Genomic DNA, 23,331 nt, shown 5'->3' with positions numbered 1-23,331 from the left:
TCCTTCCTGTGGTCTCCTGTTAGACTCTTTATCTTGGATAGGCTCTGGACATTGTCTCCTATTCTTTGTGCTCTGTGAAACTGTGGACATTGAGGCCTAGCTTCACTTAAATCAGTAAATACTCTCAAGGATAAAATCTGCTTCCTGATTATTCTATTCCAAATTCTCACCTTCACTCATTTGCTTTGTCCTCTGAGTATTTACTGTTATTTTGTCATCCTAGTAATACTTTAAAAATAAATAAAAGAAGTAGGTCAGCCTCATTAGTTGTTTTCAGCAGGAAGGCTCTTCAAAGTACCTAGCACAACATAACTGTCAAACACAGAAGTCCTACTTTTTGAGTCCTATTCTTTGAGTCTTTGTATCCTTTTTCACAGGGAGATTCTTAAGCCTTCTTACAAATAGGTCCTAGTGGTTCATCTATACTAGTCTTCTAGACATGGCCAGATGCAAGGAAATCCTAATGCCTATAAACTGGGAATGCCTCTGTCTTCCATAATGACATGTAAGGCCGAGTATGATTTGTATTGAATTAGAGATGCAGAGACCACTGTGTACCCAGAGGGATGAAGAGTACTTCTGGGTGATAAAGAGACTGTGATACAGGTGTGGTTTGAAATGGATTCATTTATTTAGCAAACAGGCACAAGTACTTACTATTTGCAAGTTCCTACTATCAACACTGAGATACAAAGTTGAATACATTTCCTCCACCTTTCGGAAGTTCATAATTTATTAGATGTTAAATATAGGCAGAATTTTAATAGGGATAGTAAATGAAGCACCATACATTTTGGTAAGGAGGAAGAAAGTCTGACAGATCTGGGAAATGATTTCTACTCCAGTTTGGCCAGGTCATCAGATCTTTAAGCAGAAGAATAAGAGATGTTGTTTGGGATCAGATTACAGAGAGTCTGGAGAGTCAGTCTGAGAACTTTTGACTTAATTCAGTAATCAGTGGGAACCATTAATGCTTTTGAGCATGAAATAATGTGTTAAAGACATATTAATAAGATTAATCAAGCAGTAATCTTCCAGATGATTCAAGGGGATTGAACAGGTAGAGAAGAAAAATTACAAGACTGAACCAGAGCAACAACAAAGGGAGTAGAAAGAAAAGGAGAAAGGAGAATCATTTTATAGGCAATGTTCATTATCTGTAAAAGGCCACAGTTGGAGAATACAAAATAACGGTGAAGACCTAAATGGGGCTGACTGACACAATGGTAATGTCATTAAGCAAGTTGGGAAAGAAGATCAGAATTGTGGAGAGTCGATAAGTCTGACGTGTTCATGTAGATTTGGCCCTAGTACAACCACAAAGAACTTCAGGCTCCGACGCTCCATAACTGAAAAGCTTGGCTAAATTTGGGACATTATAAAACAACCAAGGTTTAGTGTCTGTGTCTCCTTTAGATGAAGATAATGCCCATAGTACTGCCATTGAGCTTCTTACCCTCACACAGTGTTTCTTTGATGTTTATGTTTAGTTTCTTCTCACTTCACTGAATTGATCGAATTACTTTTTTTTCCTTGCTTTTTAGTTAGTATTTTCTAGTAAATAAGATGATTGTGTAGAAGGGAAGGAATCGAGATCTGCCAGCTTCCATGATGTACAGAGCACCCATTTGTTTTCAATGATTAATATTTGTTTTTTTTAAATAATGCTTATTTTTCTGATTCTAGGTAAGTATATACTCACAGAAAATATGCTTGTAAATACAAGGATATATTAAAAAGAAAGGAATCATGATCATAATAACAGCAACTAGAGCTAACTACTCATATTTTCTTCCAGGAATTTTTCTTTGAATATAAGACTAAAAAAACACACAAAAGGGAGATGGTTATATGTTATATAAATTTGTGTCCTGCTTTAGTATTTAGTGTTTATTATGATCATTTCCCATGTTATGAAAGTTCTCCAGAGTCTTAATATTCCATCATTCAGATATTCCCTTATTTATTTTAGAAGTACCATATTGTGGACGTTGAGGACATTTATGATACTTTGCTATTATAAATTATGCAGTAGTGAACAGATGCTGACATACTTCAGATTAATTTTGATGATCCATGTTTTTGTATGTAGTTATCAAATCAGGCTGTAGAATACATAATGCAATGATGGAAATTAATTTTCAAGTGGTCAAAATATTCAGACTGATCTCATTAACAACAAATAGAGAAACATGTCTATTCTTCAAAGGCCCAAGGAAAAAGCAGTTCATAAAGCAGTTGGGCAAATAACCATAAAATAATTTTAATAAATAAATATGTAAAATAAATAAATAATTTAATCTGATCATTATTTATTTAATTGTCTATCCAATATAATAAATTACTACTACTTTAAATGCCACAAACTGGCATCATGGTTATACAAACATACAATTATACACCTATGCACTAGTCATTGGGGAAATTATACCATCTAGAATAAAAATTGATACATATATGTGAGAATATGTGCATTCTTACAAAACTTTACAAGCTCTGAAAAATCCATACCATTACTTATTTTCCATTTTTAAAAAATAGATCATAGGATAATATGTAATAAACATTGCAAGTCATTGTTAATTATGAATCGTATAGGTACAGACAAGGAGCTATGACCAAACTTAGAAAATATGTATACATGAAATTATACCTGTAAATAATGTTATGTACATTTTGAGAAAGCTGCTCCAATATTTAAAATGCACATACCTCTCCCAAATGAACTTTCTCCATTCTAAGAATGGTTGTATTTCAAATGCATACATTGCTTCTTTTTTTTTTGAAGAAACTACAATTATTTTTATTGAAAAATGTGAAAGTGAAATATTATATTTATTGCATTTTTTTAACATCTTTATTGCAGTATTATTGCTTCACAATGTTGTGTTAGTTTCTGCTGTGTAACAAAGTGAATTAGCTATACCTACACATATATCCCCATATCCCCTCCCTCTTGCATCTCCCTCCCACACTCCCTATCCCACCCCTCTAGGTGGACAAAAAGCACCAAGCTGATGTCCCTGTGCTATGCAGCTGCTTCCCACTAGCTATCTATTCTACATTTGGTAGTGTATATATGTCCATGCCACTCTCTCACTTCGTCCCAGCTTACACTTCCCCCTCCCCATGTCCTCAAGTCCATTCTCTATGTCTGTGTCTTTATTCCTGTCCTGCCCCTAGGTTCATCAGAACCTTTTTTTTTTTTTTTTAGATTCCATATATATGTGTTAGCATACAGTATTTGTTTTTCTCTTTCTGACTTAGTTCACTCTGTATAACAGACTCTAGGCCCATCCACCTCACCAGAAATAGTTCAATTTTGTTTCTTTTTATGGCTGAGTAATATTCCATTGTATATATGTGCCACATCTTCTTTATCCATTCATCTGTCGATGGACACTTAACGTTGCGTCCATGTCCTGGCTATTGTAAATAGAGCTGCAATGAACATTGTAGTACATGACTCTTTTTGAATTATGGTTTTCTCAGGGTATATGCCCAGTAGTGGGATTGCTGGGTCATATGGTAGTTCTATTTTTAGTTTTTTAAGGAACCTCCATACTGTTCTCCATAGTGGCTCTATCAATTTACATTCCCACCAACAGTGCAAGAGGGTTCCCTTTTCTCCACACCCTCTCCAGCATTTATTGTTTGTAGATTTTTTGATGTTGGCCATTCTGACCAGTGTGAGGTGATACCTCATTGTACTTTTGATTTGCATTTCTCTAATGATTAGTGATGTTGAGCATCCTTTCATGTGTTTGTTGGCAACCTGTATATCTTCTTTGGAGAAATGTCTATTTAGGTCTTCTGCCCGTTTTTGGATTGGGTTGTTTGTTTTTTTGATATTGAGCTGCATGAGTTGCTTGTATATTTTAGAGATTAATCCTTTGTCCGTTGCTTCATTCGCATTGCTTCCTGATTTAAGAAAAAAAAAAACTTACCAACTATCTTGAGCTTTTGGAGAAAATGTAAAAATGTTGAATAAAATGCAAAGCTTTAACTTCCACATTTTTAACCTTTTGTTGAATTTTGTAAGAGAAATGTTTTTAGGATTTATTTTCCTTGGTTAGATCAGAAATATCTATGGCTGTAACGTGAACACATTTGATTATATGAAAGTGCTACTTTACCAAACAAGAAAAAGAACAGGAAAAAAATAATTTGGGAATAATTATTATAACTTTTATGGGATCTTGACAGGTTTAAAAGTCTTGTACATTTTCCTGTTATGATGACCACAGGAAAAGCTCCCTAGCCCCCACTATAAAATGGCTTAGAAGAAAACTCGCCATCATAGCCCAATGCCTCATTAGAAAAGCTGTATTTCCTGCTCCAATAACCAGTTGATGGAAATAAAGTTCATTTTGTCAACAGGTTTATTTATTTCCCCTCTTCTTCTGCTTTGTTAATCTTCCTTTTATGTTTCCTTAATAACATATGCTGGAAAAGTTCCTAAATGCTTTTCAAATAAAGAGAAGTTCTGAAAAGGATTGACAAATTTCTGTTGTGTCAACAGAGACACGGGCGTCTCCCAGTCTAGAATTCAAAGTATAATATCTGAAATAGATTAATGTAGGCCCTCCTTTTCTCATTCATTAGATCAGGAGATATTCAGGTCTACTAATTGGTTTTAATGCATGTTATTAGAATTTTATTGCCAGTACAATAAAGATGCAGTGCATTTCATGTATCACAACAGACTGGCCTTAAAAGATAACTAGGAGAGCTGGCTCCATAAAGAAGGGATAGAAAAGGAAAAATCTAGAATCTGTGCTATCAGATGAGTTCTTTGAACACTTTGGATAATGGTCAGTGGCAAAACATAGAACCTACCAAATATGAAATAATGCATGAATTCAGGATCAGCCTGTTACCTACAATTAATCACTATGTATTTACAAAGAAATTTATTATTATTATTATTCACTGTGTTACTAATCTGGAGATGTGGGACACCAAACATCTCTTCATAACGAATCTTGTGGAACAAGTTACTTACTGACCATGAGATGCTTGAATAAAATACCGTATTTTTTAATGGTCACGGTAAGGCAGACGATATTTTGGATTTTTGTAGTTAGAAGAAAATTTAATTCATTATTTCATCATATTTTCAACCAAGGTCTTAAATATTAGGTATAAAAATATAATAACATAAAAGACTTCTTCCTCTGATCCACTTCCAGGAACACAAATTTATTCTATGTAATGTTTTACAATGTAAAATCTTTGTAGTTTCTGTGTAAGTTTTACACTTAATTTCCCTACCTATGAAGAAAACAGTGGGTTTGCACTATTTTTAGCAAAAAAGTTTCCATTGCATATCAACGTATTGACCCAACATGGAGCATGATAAATGGAATATTATCTGATCAGTTTAGATTACTGTCTCCATTCAAGTTCAAAAAGTAGTCTTTGCTATCATGCCCCAGATTCTTTCCTTTCTTTAACTTTGGTTCACAATAAATCTACCATCTCTACTAAACTCTGGGTCCTTTGGAGCAGTCTTTTAGTCCTACCCACCAAACATAAATATATTCCTTCTTGGGTTTACCTTAGACCACAGCCGTGTAGCTCTTCATTCTGCCTTCTTTGCCACTTTGTTCTTATCTATATATCATACCTGTCAAGGGATAGGCTGTATATCAACTTCTGTGCCAAATATTTAACAGGGCTTCCAATATTCCAAAAGGTTAGCTTCCAAATGATGTTGTTTTCTCTTAGATAAAGCAGTGATAACTCTGTCACCCAGTGTTGATATTTATAACCTATTTCAGTCCTAGTTTACTCAATTCCCTTGTAGGTGCTCCTGAGGATCATTTTGTGAATGTGTAGATTTTACTTTTATTCCTCTACTATGCTCACTCTGACACCCAGAGTAGCTATAGGTTGTCTTATATTTAAGTAAAAGATTTTTTTTCTTTCTCAAGTAAATGTCTGCTCTTCAAAATGATTTTTTTTTTTTACTTTAAAACAGCACCCCAAATAGTAAATGGTATCTCTTTAGCTGATCTCCTTTATGGAAAACATGGCCAAGCTCAAAAGCATGGCAGTGAATGGAACCAAGAATTACAATCATTGAATCAAGGACTACCATGGCACAAAGGGTCGCCCTGTCATTTTCGACTATTTACTTTTCAGAATACACATGACCAATATCAAAGAAATGCTGTTAACACTTTCTTTTGAAAAAGCTAGTTTCCATAATTCAAAGAGAGGAGAGCTTATAAATGGCAGGAGTAGAGATACAATAAAGACAGCAGGACCAGGTGAAATGCGGTACTATGAGAATGACAATAGGTGTTTGAGCCTCTCAGAGAATGGACAATACTTTTATATAAAAGTTTAGTGTGCTATTTCTTCTTTTTAAATCTGCTATAGACACAAAGGGTTGAAAGAATAGTTAAAAAAAAATGTCAACTCAAGCCCTTTTCTCCTCGAGTCCTGTATCATCACCCTGATTCAGTTTACCTTACAGCTAACATCACTTGTCAACCTTGTTCCTGCTTCCACACATTTCACTTAGGTAACCCACTTCCATCAGCTTCTCTCATTTCCTGCAGTGATTTTCCCATTCCCATCACACTCTCCTCCCTGCACACCCCAACTGACCATCCCAGGTGAGAATTACGTAAAGAATAATATAAGAACCAAGAGATAACAGTAAAAAAGAGCGATTGAATGAAAGTCAGGAGACTTGGCTTCTATCTTAGCTCTGCCACTAAATTACCAGGTAAATGTGGGAAAGTCATTGCTATTGATAAAAGTTGGAGGACAAGTTAAATTATGTCTAAAATTTCCTTCCAAGTAATCCTATGGAGTAAATTATGATTATATTAATTTTCTTAAAATGTAATCAATATTAAAAATAAAATAGAAGAAATTTATGCTTCTGCCTCAGTTGAATACCAGAAAATCAAGTCCTTGCTTTCTCTCAGCAGTCCTAGTTTCATAACTTTTTGTAGTTTATAGAAGCTGGAATGCCCCAAATTTTGCATATTGACCTCCCTCTCCCTTTTCTGCCCAGGACTTTGGTTATGAGATCTTTTAGACTTTGGTCCTAACTCACCTCTCTAGCATCATCTCTTAATACTCCCCTCAGCAACCCTTTGCTATAGCTGCAATGAACTTCTCACCCACTGCGTGAAAGTAGCTTCTCTCTGGAACTTTCCCTGTTTTGGTTCATCCCTTGACTCATCTATTTTCTACCATGTAGCCCATTGCACTTTTCTGAGTTCTTTAAGTGTTTAAGCCTCAGTCTAATAATGAGCTCTTAAATCATCGTTGGACTAAAAGAGTGTATTGATTGAAAAAAAAAGCTTTGGAGTAAAAGGAAAAAAAAACCATATATTCAATTTCTGACTCAGACAAATAGTTGCTAAGTAACCTTAGGTAAATTACTTAATGCTGGTCCTGAATTGTTTTATCTACAAAATGAAATTTATACTATCTACCAAAATCAATTGGGACTCTGATCCAAAAAACAGAAGGCTCAAAACAAATACTTACAGAGAAAAGGAAGATGTATTGACTCTCTGAATTGAAAATTCCATAAGTTTACTATTTCAGGTATAACTTGATGCAGGGGCTCAAACGATGCCACTAAATTTTAGTCTTTCTCCATCTTTTGGCTTTTATCTCCTCTTTGTTACATTTAACCCCAGCCTCTATATATTGTGGGAAGACGAAGATTTGAGCTGCTCCTATAGTCTTGCAGGTTCAAGTACGACAGGGAAGGCAAGTGTTCTTTTCCCAATAGTTTCAACAAAACTCTCAGGTCTGATATTTATGGGCTTGAACCGTATCAAATATCCATCCTTGAAATGATCACTACAGCTAAGGAAATAAAATACACTCATTGGCTGATATCTAGGTCACATGACTGCCCCTAAAGCTGAAATCAGTGTTGAACAGACATATAGACAAGGAAAGAAGAAGGTGTGATTCTGCACAAGAAATTTAGGGTCATGCTTTCAAAAAGAGAGAGAATGAATGCTGGTTGGACCATAAATAACTGTGATACACTATATTAGCCTGTCATATTTTTATAAAAGTAAATGTGACAGTATTCCCAAAACATTTATCATAATGGTTGGTACATAAAAGTTTCCAGTGCTAAATGAGGCCCTTGGCACATAGCAAGTGCTAAGAAAGTAACAGGTGAATAAAGTGAATAAAAACTAAATGTGCTAGAAGAATTCTTAGAATGAGTACTTTATAGTTAATTTTGCTTGATTTTTCTAGTTCACTGTGATTAATTATCTTTTTGGCAGAGATTATAAGAGAGTCAGTCACATTTATTGTTTGAACAGCTTTCTGAATCTATTCTACTTAATCTAATAAAATTATACTGAGGTACAAACATAGCCAAAGCAATTATAGCCTAAATCCAACTTCACTATAGTAGTTAACTCATCCAGCAGATGCCTGGGGGGCTTCTCATAAATTCCCAGATTCTGCTGGTATTAGGAATGCAAAGAAGATGGCATGGCACTGTCCTCAAGAGCTGAGTTTCCTTCTTTCATATCTAAGGCTTGTGGGATATAATAAACATAACAGAAAATATCTGCTTATAGAATAGTAAAGGAAACCAACAATAAAAATAAGCAACTTAATAAAATACAAATTTGCTAATAAAAAAGAATAAATAATCATAGTTGTCAAGAAGTTACTAAGCATTGGTGAAATTTCTGTAGAAAATTTTGGAGACCCTGCTTCAGAAAGAGTGATGGAGAGGGATACTATCCAGGATATTATTTAAGCTGAAAACTGAAAAATGAGAAAGAGCTGTAAATGGAACCAGAGCAAGGAACTGTTGAGAATTCAGGATAAGTCCTTTAGTTAGGACTTGAATCCCAGCTCTGCTTCTGACTTGCTGTGTGACTCTGGGCAAGTTACTTATCTCTATGCCTCATTTTCTTCATCAATAAAGTAGAAATAATAGTAACATTTTTTAAGGACTTATATGACACGGTTTACATTCAAGCTCCTACCTTCTCTTGCATGAACTGGTCACATTCCCAACTTGTCTCTGCATCTCTTAACCCCTCCAACTCACCCGCCATGCTACTGCTGAAGCCATTTTCCAAACTGCAAATCAGACTATGTTATTTCCCTTTCAGTGAGTCTTCTTTACTTTTTTACAGAGTCCAAAATACTCAATATAGTGCTGTCATTCTTCTATGATCTTGCCACTTCTCCAGTTTTATTTTTCACCATGCCCACTCACCCACTCCAATCTTCAACCCTTAGCTTCACACACATTAATTACTTAAGGCCCCTCTAACATGATATGTTGTTCCCTATCTCTGTGCCTTTTCATGGTCAGTGTTCTCTGCTCAGAAGTTTGGCCTTGGTAAGCACCAAGTCAATTCTATTATGTCTTCCAAGGCATTTTTATTTGATTCTTCCAACAGCCCTCAACCTAGAGCTGACCATCATCTTTATGGGGTTTCCTCCCGCCCCAACCCATATGGATGATATTGTTCCTTTGTGTGTGTGTGTCTGGCAATGGGAATGATCTCATAGGGAAAGAGAAACTGATAATGCAGGAGAAAGAGAAGGAATAATTCCAGGAGGAAAAAAATTTGAAGAAAAAAAAAAAGGAATGGTTTACCAAGTGTGAGTGGAAGCATTGGCCTTTGATAGAATTGGTGATCTTTCTTCCACTGTAACAGAATTATTGCCTCCAGGGTGGATACAGATAAACTTAGATTAATATGCTGAGTGGAGGGAAGATACAGTGGTTTCCATTTCATGGCTTCTTTTTTCTCCACGAAGTGTGGAATAGAATGATTGGCTACGAGTGAAGAGAGAGAAGGCACCATAGCAGAGTTGCAGAGAAAAGGGGTGTGAAATACTCATCTGGGAGAGTGGAAAGTTGAGGTAATAAGAATCTCTTAGCATCCAATGGGTTCTGAGGGGAGGTCATCAACTGAGAGTGGGCAGGTTGTGTCGGAAAATTGAGGAAAGAGGAGCAGCTTGACGAGGGAAGCATGTGCGATTGTCGGGCAGTGTTGATGGCCCATTTGAGGTTTGTGGGAATGAATTTACAGTGAAAGCAGTCCGTGTAGTTAGCATGGCTGTGCCTTTTCCTCCAGGACCATACAGCCGCTTAGGTGGGAACACAAGGAAGTGAAGAGTTGGGCTCAACAGTGATTGACCTTTGTTGGGTGATACAGTGAAGGCAGAGAACAATGAGGAGGTTGTGGATTTTTATAAGAGTATCATGACTAACTGCAGTTCCAAGCTGGGCAAGGAGAGAGGGGAGGGTGTGAGGGAATTATTGATAGTGAAAAGTGGAAGGGTCAACAGGTTCAAGGTCCAGTGAGAAAGCACAAATGGAGTGGAAATGGAAGCTGCTTAAAGTGGATATTTTAGAAGTAAAGCAACTATGGAAATGACATTTTGTGAGTAGTCTTTTCTGTACATTGCTATGATATGTTGAATTATCTTGATGTAGACCCGCCAACAACTAACATATAAATCACAAAATCTAGACACAAATGACTACGGATATTTAGCAGTGCCATTCGTAAGCTAATAAATGATCATTTTATGTTTTGTTCAAATCTCAAGAGTCAACTGTGAAAAACCCTGAATTTCTGGATTCTTACAAAGGTAAACCACATGATCCTAATACTTAAAAACGAGTGCAGCTTTCTCAAAAGATACAACATCAAAATAGGAAGGAAGAAAAAAAACATGTCTGATGTAAACAGCACGTTTTTCTGGTTTCCTGCCCTGCCTTTGCTCTTTGGTATAGACAGAGCAGGACTGGGTGAAAGCCCATTAAAGGGCAGGTGCCCATGCCACTGGCCTGACTCTCCAGTTGACACAGCAGAAGTAACGATAAAAAATACAAACCACTTCTGACACTCATCTTGATTTTAAGTTTCCCATTTCTATTCCTGACATGGACTCTTAATTACTGGCCTCCTGAATCCATTCCCTGCCCCAGTTAAAAGTATAAACAAAATTAACATCTTTTTCTTTGTTAGGGTGTAAAATTGATTACAAATGGGTAATTTAAGACTTCCTAAGGCAATTCAGAGTCCACAGTGAGAAGCAGACAACCTAGATCTAGAAAAATGTGGCAGTTTTATTTCTCAAAGGATTCAGAAAGAAAAAGTCGCTAAGAATAGGATAGGATTAAACACTGCCTATATTTCACAACAATATCATTGAAAAGGGAAAGTGGTTGAGTGAGGAGGTGAGGTTAGGGGAGTTGGTGTAAAGACAGGACCACATGCTTTCACTTTTACCCTAATGTCTCTATAAAATGTAATTTATTTACTAGTTGCAGCAACTTGTTTTGAATGTTTGGAGTTGGGGTGTCCGAGCCTGAAATGTTGTAGTCATAGCAATTTGGATATTCCAGGAGTTTTGTCATTTATTTTTTACTGAGTTTTATACCTGACTTCCACTATCCAGGAGAGAGTGAATTGAAGCAATATTTTCACAGTAGAGTATCTAGGCTTCTCTTAGCTGTGAGGGTTAAAGTTTTCATATTTCCTACTTAATTCATTCTTAATAAAGGTTTTGTTGGAACAACTAAGCATGGTATTTCACTAGTTACTAATCAACATTACAAAATTTAAGACAATGATATATGATTAATACTAAGCTTGTGTAGTAATGGATATGTTGTCTGATAAATAAAAACCAAAAAACAAATAAAATTAAAAGAAAGATATGGACACAATAGACCCCTCTCCCGGGATTGTCAGTTGATATCAGTGACCATCTTGTCTAGCCCTGGTTTTCATTCTGACTTGTGTAGTACTGATTGCCTCTGAATTTTCTCACTCATGCCATGGGCCTCAGAGCTCTTTAGAGTGTGGAAACAATTTGCTTAAAAAACCATTGCAGGCAGCTTCAAGCCTCAGTTCTTCTTCCACCAAGAGAATCCCATCTAAAAAAGCAAAAGTGTGTTTTTTTTCTTTTTAAGTTCCTTGTTCCACCTTAGACCCAATCATAAAAAAATATAAAATATTCACAGCACTGTAGTGCAACCAATTTATGTAAAAATCCCATTCTTTCTATAATTCGAAGGATATTTCACAGCAAACTTTACTAACTAACTTTAATCTCCTACTCCACCCTCAATCTCAATAATCAGTTTCTCACAGGATTAGATACTGTGATTTGATTTTTTTAAGGGACTGTACATATTCCCAGAACATAGCATCTTAAAGCACATTTAAGCCAAAATGAATGTGGTTTCATCGGGTATATGAAGTGATTCTTCCACTCCAGTCACAAATGACTTATGGATGGTTAGCAGTGCCATCCGTGTGGGCTTGCCTTTGATTTGTAGATACCCAAGAATTGTCTCCGTGAAGAAAATGTACAGAGGTAGCATTTCACTTTTATGTTTTTCATCAAACAGCTTCCTCATGACAGAGGGGAAGGTATGAAAGTTGTTAGGGAAAACGTTCTCTATTACCAGAAGGTTGTTTCTTCAGAAGTCAGAGGCTTGTGTGCACTGTGAAGGGAATACTAAATTAAACCTGGGTTAGAGTATTCTTTTCAGATAAGCAGCCTTTACAAAGCCACCTTTACCTCATACAAACAAAATTGTCAACAGGTAGCTGCTTATAAGTTATTTTGTCATAGAATTAAAGAAACTTTGATTCTAAAATGTATGCTTTTGTGTACCAATATGAAATATGTAGTATCTGAAACATTCTCAACCAAAGAAAGAATTGCAAGTCCGCACTTGGGGCTAGTGTTCGGTGATTTGTGGGATCCAAGAAATCTCACTTGCGCCTCCTCTGGAGCCTGGAATCTTACTTCCATAAGTTCAGTCCTTTGAATTAAGGCTTGTAATAAAAATTGTATTTTCAGTCTTTATTGGTGTGAACCAAACCCTGGATGGGGCCACATTTTAAATAATTACTAATGATGATGCCTTTAAGAAACATTTATTTATCAATTATCTTTATATCTCAAGAGCTACTCGTGAGAGAATGGAAGACTACACCAAATACCAGGTTTTTCTAGGAGATAATTAGGATGGCAAGCCTGAAATCCCAATGGCTTCCTAGGTAGGCAACCTCAGGAACTCCAGGAAGCAAAAGAAATAGTAGGAGGGTGCCCAGTATCTTAAAAGGGGGAGGGGGTGATGTTGAAAACAAAGATGCTGTGGGTAACTTTGAGACCTGCTTCACGGTTTTGCTTAGGTTCAATAAGTTGACAATATTGAAAAGTTCTTTTGACCTCAGGATCTCAGATTTCTGTTTCCCTGTGATTCTTGGTGATATTGATGTTGTATGGGTGGTTCTACCCTTTTTATTTTAATAGATTGGTTCCATTTTACTACAAAATATTTAGATATGCATCTTCTAAACAAACACCAAACCCTAGTACACCGTGGAGAGTGTAGAGAAAACACTCACGAAAGGAATGCTTCCCTCTGGAAACAACTTCCCACAGGATGGGGTGTTTCTCCGGTGCTATTGGAAGGACATCGAAAGTCAATGGATTTCAGCTCTGAATCCAGCTCATTTGCTTTAATTTAAAGGTCCCACTTTCAATTCTTTATGGGGTGTTTAGGTTTCCTTGTAGGCCTCTTAGGAATCACAAGCTTATTTACTCCTTAACTGTATACTTCATTGCTATAATCGAGCTCTTTTGTTGCTATAATTCCTTCTTAATGTTACAGTTTTAGTCAAGTGTTCTTTCCCTCTAGAGGCATTAATTGTTGCCAATTTTGAAAATGCCCTTGATTGGTGTATACTTTTTGCTTCTGGTGCCAAAACATGTCACTGTTTGCTATTCTTCCTCTAGGTGAAAAGAATTTTTTTCTTCTTGTTCAACATACACCAAGCCCTTTTTAAGCTCTGTAGTGTGATTTAGAGTGTCTTTGTCCACCAGGTGGAAAGTCAGCATTCTTCATGGTTTCATGTACTTCACCAATTTGCAGTACATGTCTCAGGATAGAAGATTTAAATTTTCTTTTATTTGCTATTAGCTGTGAAATTATTGGTCACTGGAGCTTATGACAGTCTATCCTTGTTAAGGATTTACCTTTGGTTTATATAGTATGTCGTTAAAATAAATGGTTATTTTCCAATGACAAGACCTTCACTGAAATACAAAGTTAAAAGGGAAGATACTTCTTCATATGTAGCAGAGAGTACTGGAAAATATCCTCTAGTTTGAAATTAAGTGAGTTTCTCGTTATTTAGTCCTGGTAACTATTTCAGATCATGTACAGTTAAACGGATACTTTATTAACAAATTTTATTCCCTTCATTCATACACACACACGCGCACACACACACACACACACAAAATCTACCTCCAGTTAAAGAGGAAATATTATTTAATTATTGTTTTACAAAAAGTTATAAACACTAGGATATATTTTGAAATAAAAGCCATCACCCTTCAACCAGCATTAACTGAGTCCCCACACTGAACTGTCCCCTGTTCCAGGCACAAGAGAAAGAGCATTAAGCAAGACAGACAAATTTGTAACTCCCACAAAGCCTGAGTTTTAGAAAGATGGTCTAGATTTCATTTCCAGTTTAAATCTATTCTGTTCTTCCTCATCTGATTCTTTACTAAAGGGCCTTATAAGCTCCATCCAATAAGAACACGTTCTCCATGATGAGAGCACCAATTTGTGTTTCAGTGCTTGGACTTATGCAATTTATTCTAAAAGTCATCTGCTTCTGAGAGTAGTACAAGTCTATTTCATTATATAAAAATGAAATACACTGAAATTTATTATTATTTTACTGAATATAAATCAGGAAATAGATTCAATATACATTACCTAAGGACTGACATTTCAAGCCCCTTAGCCATGTGTTTCAGTAAATGTGTTTCCTTGTTCATTTACTGCTACATTTTTGAATCATTGCCTCTGCCCATATGACTGTTGATGTCTCTCCCTACAGCCTGGATGAACCCATTTCTTTCCAAGGGTGAGAGCTGCTACAGGATAATAGAAAACCTTGGCCTGAGCTACACAGAACTCTTGCTTATTATAATGTTGTATAGAACTCAAAAGAAGAATTGATATACAGTTTAGTCTCTTTTTATTTGAACTTTATTTTGTTTTATTAAAATACAAATAAAAACACAGTACTCTCAGTAGTTTCATAAACATTTTGCTACCTACTTTAACATTCTCAAATATTTTCTTGATTCCACATTTTTGATTTCTACATATTTTATTTAAACTTCATTGTGGTTTTGTAAAGTTTTATGATTTAATACAAAAAAATTGCACATCTCCAACTTTACAATGAAAAGTTAAAACACTGGCCTGAATATACAGATATACATGTTGAGAGTAAATTGTGAGGATTCTGGTAACATGGGTTAATTTCAGATGTTGAGCAGTAATTATGAGGACTTCCCAGGATGGCCTAGAGAATATCAGTGAGTTCTCCATCCTGCTGCGGGATTTGATTTCTCTCTGAGATAAATGTCGTTCTGTGTGTGTTTTTCTCTCAGGAGGTCGAGTTGTGTCGTGTTAACAGTCAAGAGAAGCTGGGCCTGACAGTCTGTTACCGAACGGATGATGAAGAAGACACCGGCATTTATGTCAGCGAGGTGAGAAATGCCATGGAGGAGAGGTTAGGGGAGGCAGACAGCGAGCAGTGGAGTGAAATGACTCACGATGAGAAAATCCTTGGGAGGCTGGAATGGGAAGAATTGGCCGTGTGCCAGTAGTTGTCACTTTCAATTAGGCAAGTAAATTATGTTGCCCAAGTAATGGAATTATTATCAGCCTATTTAATGTGGATGCTTTCACCACAGAATCCCAGTAAGGAGAAGTGCAAAAATTGTAACATTGTCTAAATCTGAATAAAGTCCCTTAAGTACGCAGGAAGCCGAGCAAAGTTTTTGATCAGCAAACGTTTGTCCTTCTGTTCCCACTGTGTCTTTTATCTGTCCTGTTAACAATAGCATTGACTTTTAAATCTAATATTCACAATAATCAGATATTTTACTCTGCTGACAGAATTAATAAATTTAAATATCATATCCAAGAAGTGCATCCATTGGTTTGTTTTATTCCGCCCCCTAATCACTTTCAAGAAGTGAGGTACTTACGCAGGGAACTGTATTCAATATCCTGTAATAAGCCACAATGGAAAAGAATATGAAAAAGAATATGTACATACATGTATAACTGAATCACTCTGTTGCACACCAGAAACTAACACAACATTGTAAATCAGCTATACTTCAATTAAAAAAAGTGAGGTACGTAAATGTGAAATACCCTCAGTGTTAATAACTTTGAAAAAATGTGAAGCAAAATTTATTATTATAGGTGATTTTTTGAAACTCCCAAAAGAATCATTTTATGAGAAGTAGTAAGGTATTATGTGCATGTGTGTGTGTGAGATATATATATATACACACATACAAACATTTATAATTACACATATACATGCAAACACATATATGTATATACAAGTATCTATAGATATGTTATCTAACTCCTGCATATATGTGTGTATACACACATATATGTGTGTGAAACCATGTATGTATATATGTATGTGTATGAACCCAAAGTAAATACTGATTGCTGTTCTGTGCTGTTCCAAAGTTTCTTGGCCATGACTTTGAAAACATTACGTAACTTACTGAGCTTCAGCTTCCTCACCTAGAAACCTAGTATGACAATGCTTATCACATTACTTTTATAGAGGTGTTTAGACTCTGGCAGAGATAATATAATTAATGAACTTAGAAAACTACGCAGCTCTATAAATGTATCAGTTGACCAAAGAATCTACTGACTGGCTCTCACTATGGAAAAATCTCCAGAGAATACTTGACTTATATACTTCTTTTAAATAAACAACTATGATAACCCCTCTGCTTATGGTGAGGAAATATGAGGAAACACCTGCAGCATTATCCTTTGTAGTATGTATGGAGGTACAAATGCAGAATTTTAATATTAGTTTGATTACTGTTCTGAAGACAAAGTTTTAGATTGTGAATGGCTTCTAAATAGGATACAATTAATTAATCATCCCTTATTTCTTTCAAGTAAGTCTCTGTTTACTATTTAAACATGTCAGCTTTGTAACTTTACTTTTCAGGGATAATAAAAAAGCCACAGGAACAGAACAAAATTACTTGGAAAAAATGTTTCCCTATACATCTTACATGTAATTATAGTGTCTTTTGTTCTTGATTGATCACTTAAAACTCATTTATTGGCTGGCCACCTAATTAAAAAGTAATATCTGACATCTGGATAGGATGGATCAACCTTACCCTACACTTGAAATACTTTGCTTAAAAAAAAAAAAAAAAAAAGGCTTTGCTAGAATAAACTCCAATAAATGGTTTGAAGCCTTCACGTGAAATGTGATAGATGGAATTACCCCCAGTGAACAGTAAGTCATCACTGAAGTTTGGCCCATTAAAATGTTGATAAACTCTTAATAGAGCTTTAAATATCTATTTATTCTAAAATAAGTGACAGTTAATATACTTCACCCTATATGTAAAGTAGTGTCTAGTAATAATCTACATGGATAGGATTTTTTTTTCACTTCTTGAGCTACATAGATTATAAATCTCTTTATAAATTGATGTGCTCATAACACAGAAATCCCTTTAATAAGTATGGACTTAGAGTATAGCTATCAGGTTTTCTCAGACAGCTAAGACAGGATTTAAAAATCACCCTAGCAGAAAGTAAATTTCCTGGGTCCTAGTATTAACATCAGCTGAGGATCATGTCAGCTGAAGACCATGTCTGACAGTTGGGATACAGAAATGAGTGAACAGATATAAAAAAATAAAATGAAATAAAATAAAAAGGGGAGAAAGGATAAAAGGAAGGAAGAAACATAGAGAGGCAGGGAGAGAAAAGTGGTGTACAAATCAAGATGTGCTCTAGTACTCTTTAATTTTATTGTAATTAATTCTAAAATAGTTCATTTACATTTTTAGAATCAGTTGACAGAAGAAAAATTTGGCACGCACTCTATAAATCAATAGAAAAACTTGAAATACGTTTTTTAAAATATATTTTAAAACCATATTTTTAAGTTCCTGGGAGGATATTGCATATCCACTGGAAGCTGTGTGTCCTCTCCCTTACAGGTAGATCCAAACAGCATTGCTGCCAAAGATGGCCGGATTCGAGAAGGGGATCGTATTTTGCAAGTATGTGGTGTGGTTATTTCCTTTAATTTCCTACTATCTGTCCAATAGTTTTAATTTTATTTTGTTCCTTGAAAAATGTTAGAGAAAACAATTTGTCTTTGTTTCTGGATAGTAACATCCACAAAACTAAAAGTGATCATTTAAACCTTTTTAAAAATAAGGATAGCGCCATTTATTAAGGATTATTAGCTAATAATTAGTGAGTAAGACATAATCTCTGGACTCAGATACCTCGACTTCAGCTTTCAGCTCCATCACTTACTTGGGCACTTTACTTAACCTCTCATTGTAAGCCTGTTTCCTCATCTTAAAGAATGATAATAGTAAAATATATTGTTGCAAAGGTTAGATATGATTAAGCATATGATGTGCTTAGCACACAGTGCATGGTGAGTAATAAGCATTAACTGCTGTTGTTACTAGCATCAGCAGCAGTTATTGCTGCCTTTTCCACAATAAATTAGGTAAACAGGGATCCCAGTGTTCCATTACTATGAAAGTTTAGAAGTCTGAAGAAGTCTTAATTATTTATAAATGAGTTTCTGGGGACATGTGGAGGACGGAATGTGAAAACATAGAGGCTGACTGAATTTCAGTTTAAAAATAGAGGTGGTAAGCACCTCATAGGGGGTGTGTAGACTGGAAAGAGTTCCCGGCCAAACCAGGAAAAACTGCAAAAGCCAAAGTTTCTGTCCTAAATCTGCCTTGACCTGCTCTATCCCTTCTGAGTCCTTTCTCATAAAGGGTGGCTGGAGGAAGACACACAGTGCCCCAGCTCTTATGTCCAGTTTAACCCAAAATAAGAACAGAGGTCCTTGGGGGTTGAGTGTCACTGCAGATCACAACTGCAAGACAGGAAGGCGGACTCAAATGACAAATTGAAGAAGTTACAAACTGTTAAAACATTCTGCAAAACTTTTAGTTGTTATGACAGATCTGTTGTTCCCATTTCTCCTTCCTAGATATGAACCCCTAACGAATGTTTCTTTTAATTCAATACATTTGGATTCAACACTCTACCTGGAACCAGGGCTTTAAAAATAGACAAGATGGGCTTCCCTTGTGGCGCAGTGGTTGAGAATCTGCCTGCTAATGCAGGGGACACGGGTTCGAGCCCTGGTCTGGGACGATCCCACATGCCGCGGAGCAACTAGGCCCGTGAGCCACAACTACTGAGCCTGCGCGTCTGGAGCCTTTGCTCCGCAACAAGAGAGGCCGCGATAGTGAGAGGCCCGCGCACCGCGATGAAGAGTGGCTCCCGCTTGCCACAACTAGAGAAAACCCTCGCACAGAAAGGAAGACCCAACACAGCCAAAAATAAATAAATAAATAAAAATAGACAAGATGCCATGGCAGCCTTTGGGGCATTCCCTGTGTAATTAGGAAGACAGCTGCTTACGCAGATGATTACAGTACAATGCGACGTTGTCATGAGAAAGTTGTGCCACACGAGGACTATTCTGCCCAGCCTTCTGCTGGTCTTCTTTCCTTTCTTTAGTGGGTACTCACCGAATCACACCACTTCTCCATACCCCTTCCCTTCTCTAGCGAGAGGCCACAGAACTCCTTTTTCATCAAGGACCCTCTACCAAGGCTCCAATGAGGAAAGAATAAAAGTATGAATTAGAGGTTATGGTCCCACTAGTCTTCAGAAAACTTCAAGAATACATAATTTCTACTTTAATGAGCTCCCTAAGTGATGACCTGTAGTTAAACAAAATCACTGGATAACTCAGGGGCAGGAAAAGTGAATCAAGAAACCAAGACTTAGTCTTGTTTGCTACCATATTTTCAATGTTTTTCTCACACTCGTGTGAGTAAACGAGTGAATGAAACACAAGTATTCAGTAGAGAGAGTGATAGGATAGATGGAAGAATAAAATCTGCAGTAAAGCTATACATATACATCCTCATTAATAAAAAGGGGTACCATCTTCATGTGTCATCCAGATACTGAAAGCTTCAAAAATATTTCACTGAGTTTTTGATTTAGAAATTATTTTAAATGTGTTGTTCACTTTGTTAACATCTCCAATTAAATATACTGAAAAGAATGTAACCTTCCTTTGATGCTAAGGGTCACATCACACCCAGCAATCATCACACAATGTTATATGTAATAGAGTAAAATGCTCAATGGCTGAAAGATCTGGAAGATTGTGTGCTCTGATATTAAATGACCCTAGCTGGCTACTTTTTCTGATGCATTGGGTCTATGTTTTGTCATTTTCCTCTTGCTGTTTCCAGCTGTCACTTCTTCCTCTCACCATCTACTCACCACACCCCATAGCCACTACTGTGCACTCACTGGCTCCCTTCCTAGTTTCCAGGTCACCACCTCCCATAGGCTAGATACACAAATACAGTTAGTAAAATGGTGTCTATTAGTTCTGTGGGTAGAGTTTGATAGAAATAAAGTACATGTGTTTCCACAGATGCATACTATGTATTTTGACACTTCCTTATTCTTGGCTATATCGTGGGCAGGTAAAGTTTTCAGATAAGATATTTTCTGGATAATAAGGCATTCCTTAATGGACTTGATTCATTGAAAAAACAACAGCAGGATTGGTAAAGTGCTGTGGTTTGCCTGATTAGTTTATGTTTAGTGACAAATACGTCACATCTAATGAATAAATACCTGTCACATTAAAAAGCCTAGAATTCAAGTCTATCTACACACACAGGAAACAAAGAATCTTAATGGTGATAGTAAAATTATATAAAAGAAAACTGTGACAAAATTGTACTGATAGACAAATAGCTCCCGTGTGGCTGGTAAGGAGATTATGGGATACCCTGTAATGAACAATTAATGACTCCTTTCCCAGGGAGATGAGAGTGGGAGAAAGAGAGGATTTCTTCTCATCCTTTAAGTTTCCTGGCTGGCTTTGATTTAAATGAATCTCATTAGAGCAATCGGGATTTTAATTTCCTGTTCACAATGACCTAAGTAGAGTATTTCTATGGTCCTGCCTTCACTGTGTAGCTAAAATTTTCTAACTGTAGTGCTCCACGGTCCTGTCAGAGAACCTCACCTAATGGCACCACACACACAGGTAATCACATGATATTGTTAGACGGTAGGGATCATACAGAAGAGAAACCCTGATCCACCTTCGTGAGAACACATTCTAGCTTTCATGTGTTTTTTCTCTGCAAGTGCTTGACAGTTCTATTTGCTGTGCTTTTGCCACAAACTGGTGGTATCAGATGTGTTCCCAGGAATTAATATGGGGAAGTTCTTTTACAAAATTGCCGTGCTGAGTCAGGAGAAAAATTAAAGACATACATGATCAGCTGTCTAAAGAGTGCTCTAGTCTCACGTTCTCTTTGGCATATACTATTCCATGTAAGCAATCTAATCTTATGTTGGCCAGAAAAGTCAGTCATGTTTCTAAGGATTATTCCCTGACAAAACCCTGCAAAAGCTCAAACAGTGGAACAATAAGACTTCTAATCAGCTCTCTTTCTTTCTCTGCCCTAAACTAGTCCTCACCGTTTCTTCCTACTCTTACTTTCTTCCCTTTGGATAACTGTTTTCCCCCTATTTCTGTTCTTTTCACCTCTGTATTTCTATTCTTCACTTACCTTCTTTCTCTCCACACTGAAATATAAACACATTTGAAATAAAACTTTTTTCTCTTGCCTAAGATTCCTGGGTTTTCAAATAAGAAATTCTATAGGTGGTTGAATGCCAAGAACTGTAGTTGCCTACCTGCCTATGGTACACTGATACAGGAAACCTAAAAATTGACATATTCAAGCAAAAAAAGCTATATAAATATATTTCTAGACTTTTAGGGTTTTACACACAGACACACACACACACTCATATGCCCGTACAGGAGATTAGGCCTAAAGTGGAATTTCGGCTGATTTCTCTTTATAATTGCCACAAATCTCTCCTAAACCAAGAAAATATCCATTTTGAAACTAATATTTGCATATACCATGCACAAAAAATGAAACAGATATATTATCTAGCAGTTTTTCCTCATTTATAACAAAGGTTAAATATTGCCTTCCTCCTTGCTCTCTTTCCCTCTCTTTTCTTGAAATGGAAGTCTTCCATTAAATTGTGCTGACTCCAATTCTCATCTATGCCCTCCCCTTGTTTCTGGATCCTTCACCTTTCTGTCTGCATGACGTTTCCAGGCACAGAAAGCTGCTTTCCCACAAGCAATCCTGTAGCTATGAGCCATCATTCAGGAACAAGAGCAAATGAAGGTGGAAAGCTCTCTCTGATTCCATTCCTCAAGTCTTTTTCATTCCTTGAGAGGCATCTTTGATGAAACCCATGGCTGCATTTTTTGCCTCAATATCAATCTGGGTATCAAAGTAATGTCCCGAGTACAACGGGATCTACCAACCAGGTGGCTAAGGTGGACTTTATTTTGAAAAATAAACAAAGATTACATTTTAATGCCAGTTTTCTGTGGCAGATTTCTTTCATTCCACATATGATTCTGGATGCAAAACTGTTTCTACAACGTATGATCTGTCCTCCCAAAATAAGAACATAATGCCAGGACTGGAGACCATAGCTCTCGTAGTATGAGTTCACAGAGGAGAGAGAACACCAACTATAAAGGAAATCAAATGCAGCCATATTGTTTCTTGTTGGCCCTCTAAAAATTAAAAATATATATGAGATAGATATCTTTTAAACTAGAACCATGTTTCCTGCTATGGATTTCAATGTTATGCATGAATTTTATTCTATTTATTTTTTTTGAATTTTATTTTATTTTTATACAGCAGGTTCTTATTAGTTATCCATTTTATACATATTAGTGTACATATGTCAATCCCAATCTCCCAATTCATCGCACCACCACCGCCCCCCACATGAATTTTAATATATTTGCTTTGTTTAGAAGAAAAGAGTCTTTCTGAGGGATTAAAATATAAATAATCATAGTAATAATAATAACAACAATAGCATTAACAGTAATATGTGCAAGCTTGAGCATTTTCTGTATACCAGGCACTTATTTAAACTGTTCACATATATTAACTCTTTTAATCCTATAACAGTCCTCTGAGAAAGGCACTATTATCTGCATTTTAATAGAGGAAATGAACAATAACATTAACATGAATGAAGAGTGTTTAGATTAATGGTAAGTAAAGTTTAGATGAAGAATTTGGAAGTATGCATAT

At 36.2% G+C, this 23,331-nt stretch overlaps 1 protein-coding gene across 2 annotated transcripts in view; it reads left to right on the top strand.

Annotated features, from left to right (window-relative positions):
• PDZRN4 (PDZ domain containing ring finger 4) overlaps window positions 1-23,331 on the top strand; it is a 378,629-nt gene that overhangs the window by 344,072 nt on the left and 11,226 nt on the right. For both annotated transcript variants that reach the window (XM_061204814.1, XM_061204815.1), the window contains 2 exons: window positions 15,478-15,576; window positions 18,103-18,165. In XM_061204814.1, coding sequence (XP_061060797.1) covers window positions 15,478-15,576; window positions 18,103-18,165 — 162 coding nt within the window. The remainder of the gene's footprint in view (window positions 1-15,477; window positions 15,577-18,102; window positions 18,166-23,331) is intronic.

The sequence above is a fragment of the Eubalaena glacialis genome, chromosome 11 (genome assembly GCF_028564815.1).
Source record: "Eubalaena glacialis isolate mEubGla1 chromosome 11, mEubGla1.1.hap2.+ XY, whole genome shotgun sequence".
Classification (NCBI taxonomy): Eukaryota; Metazoa; Chordata; class Mammalia; order Artiodactyla; family Balaenidae; genus Eubalaena; species Eubalaena glacialis.
Note: the sequence above shows the minus strand (reverse complement) of the source record. Positions and strands in the feature narration are given on the sequence as shown.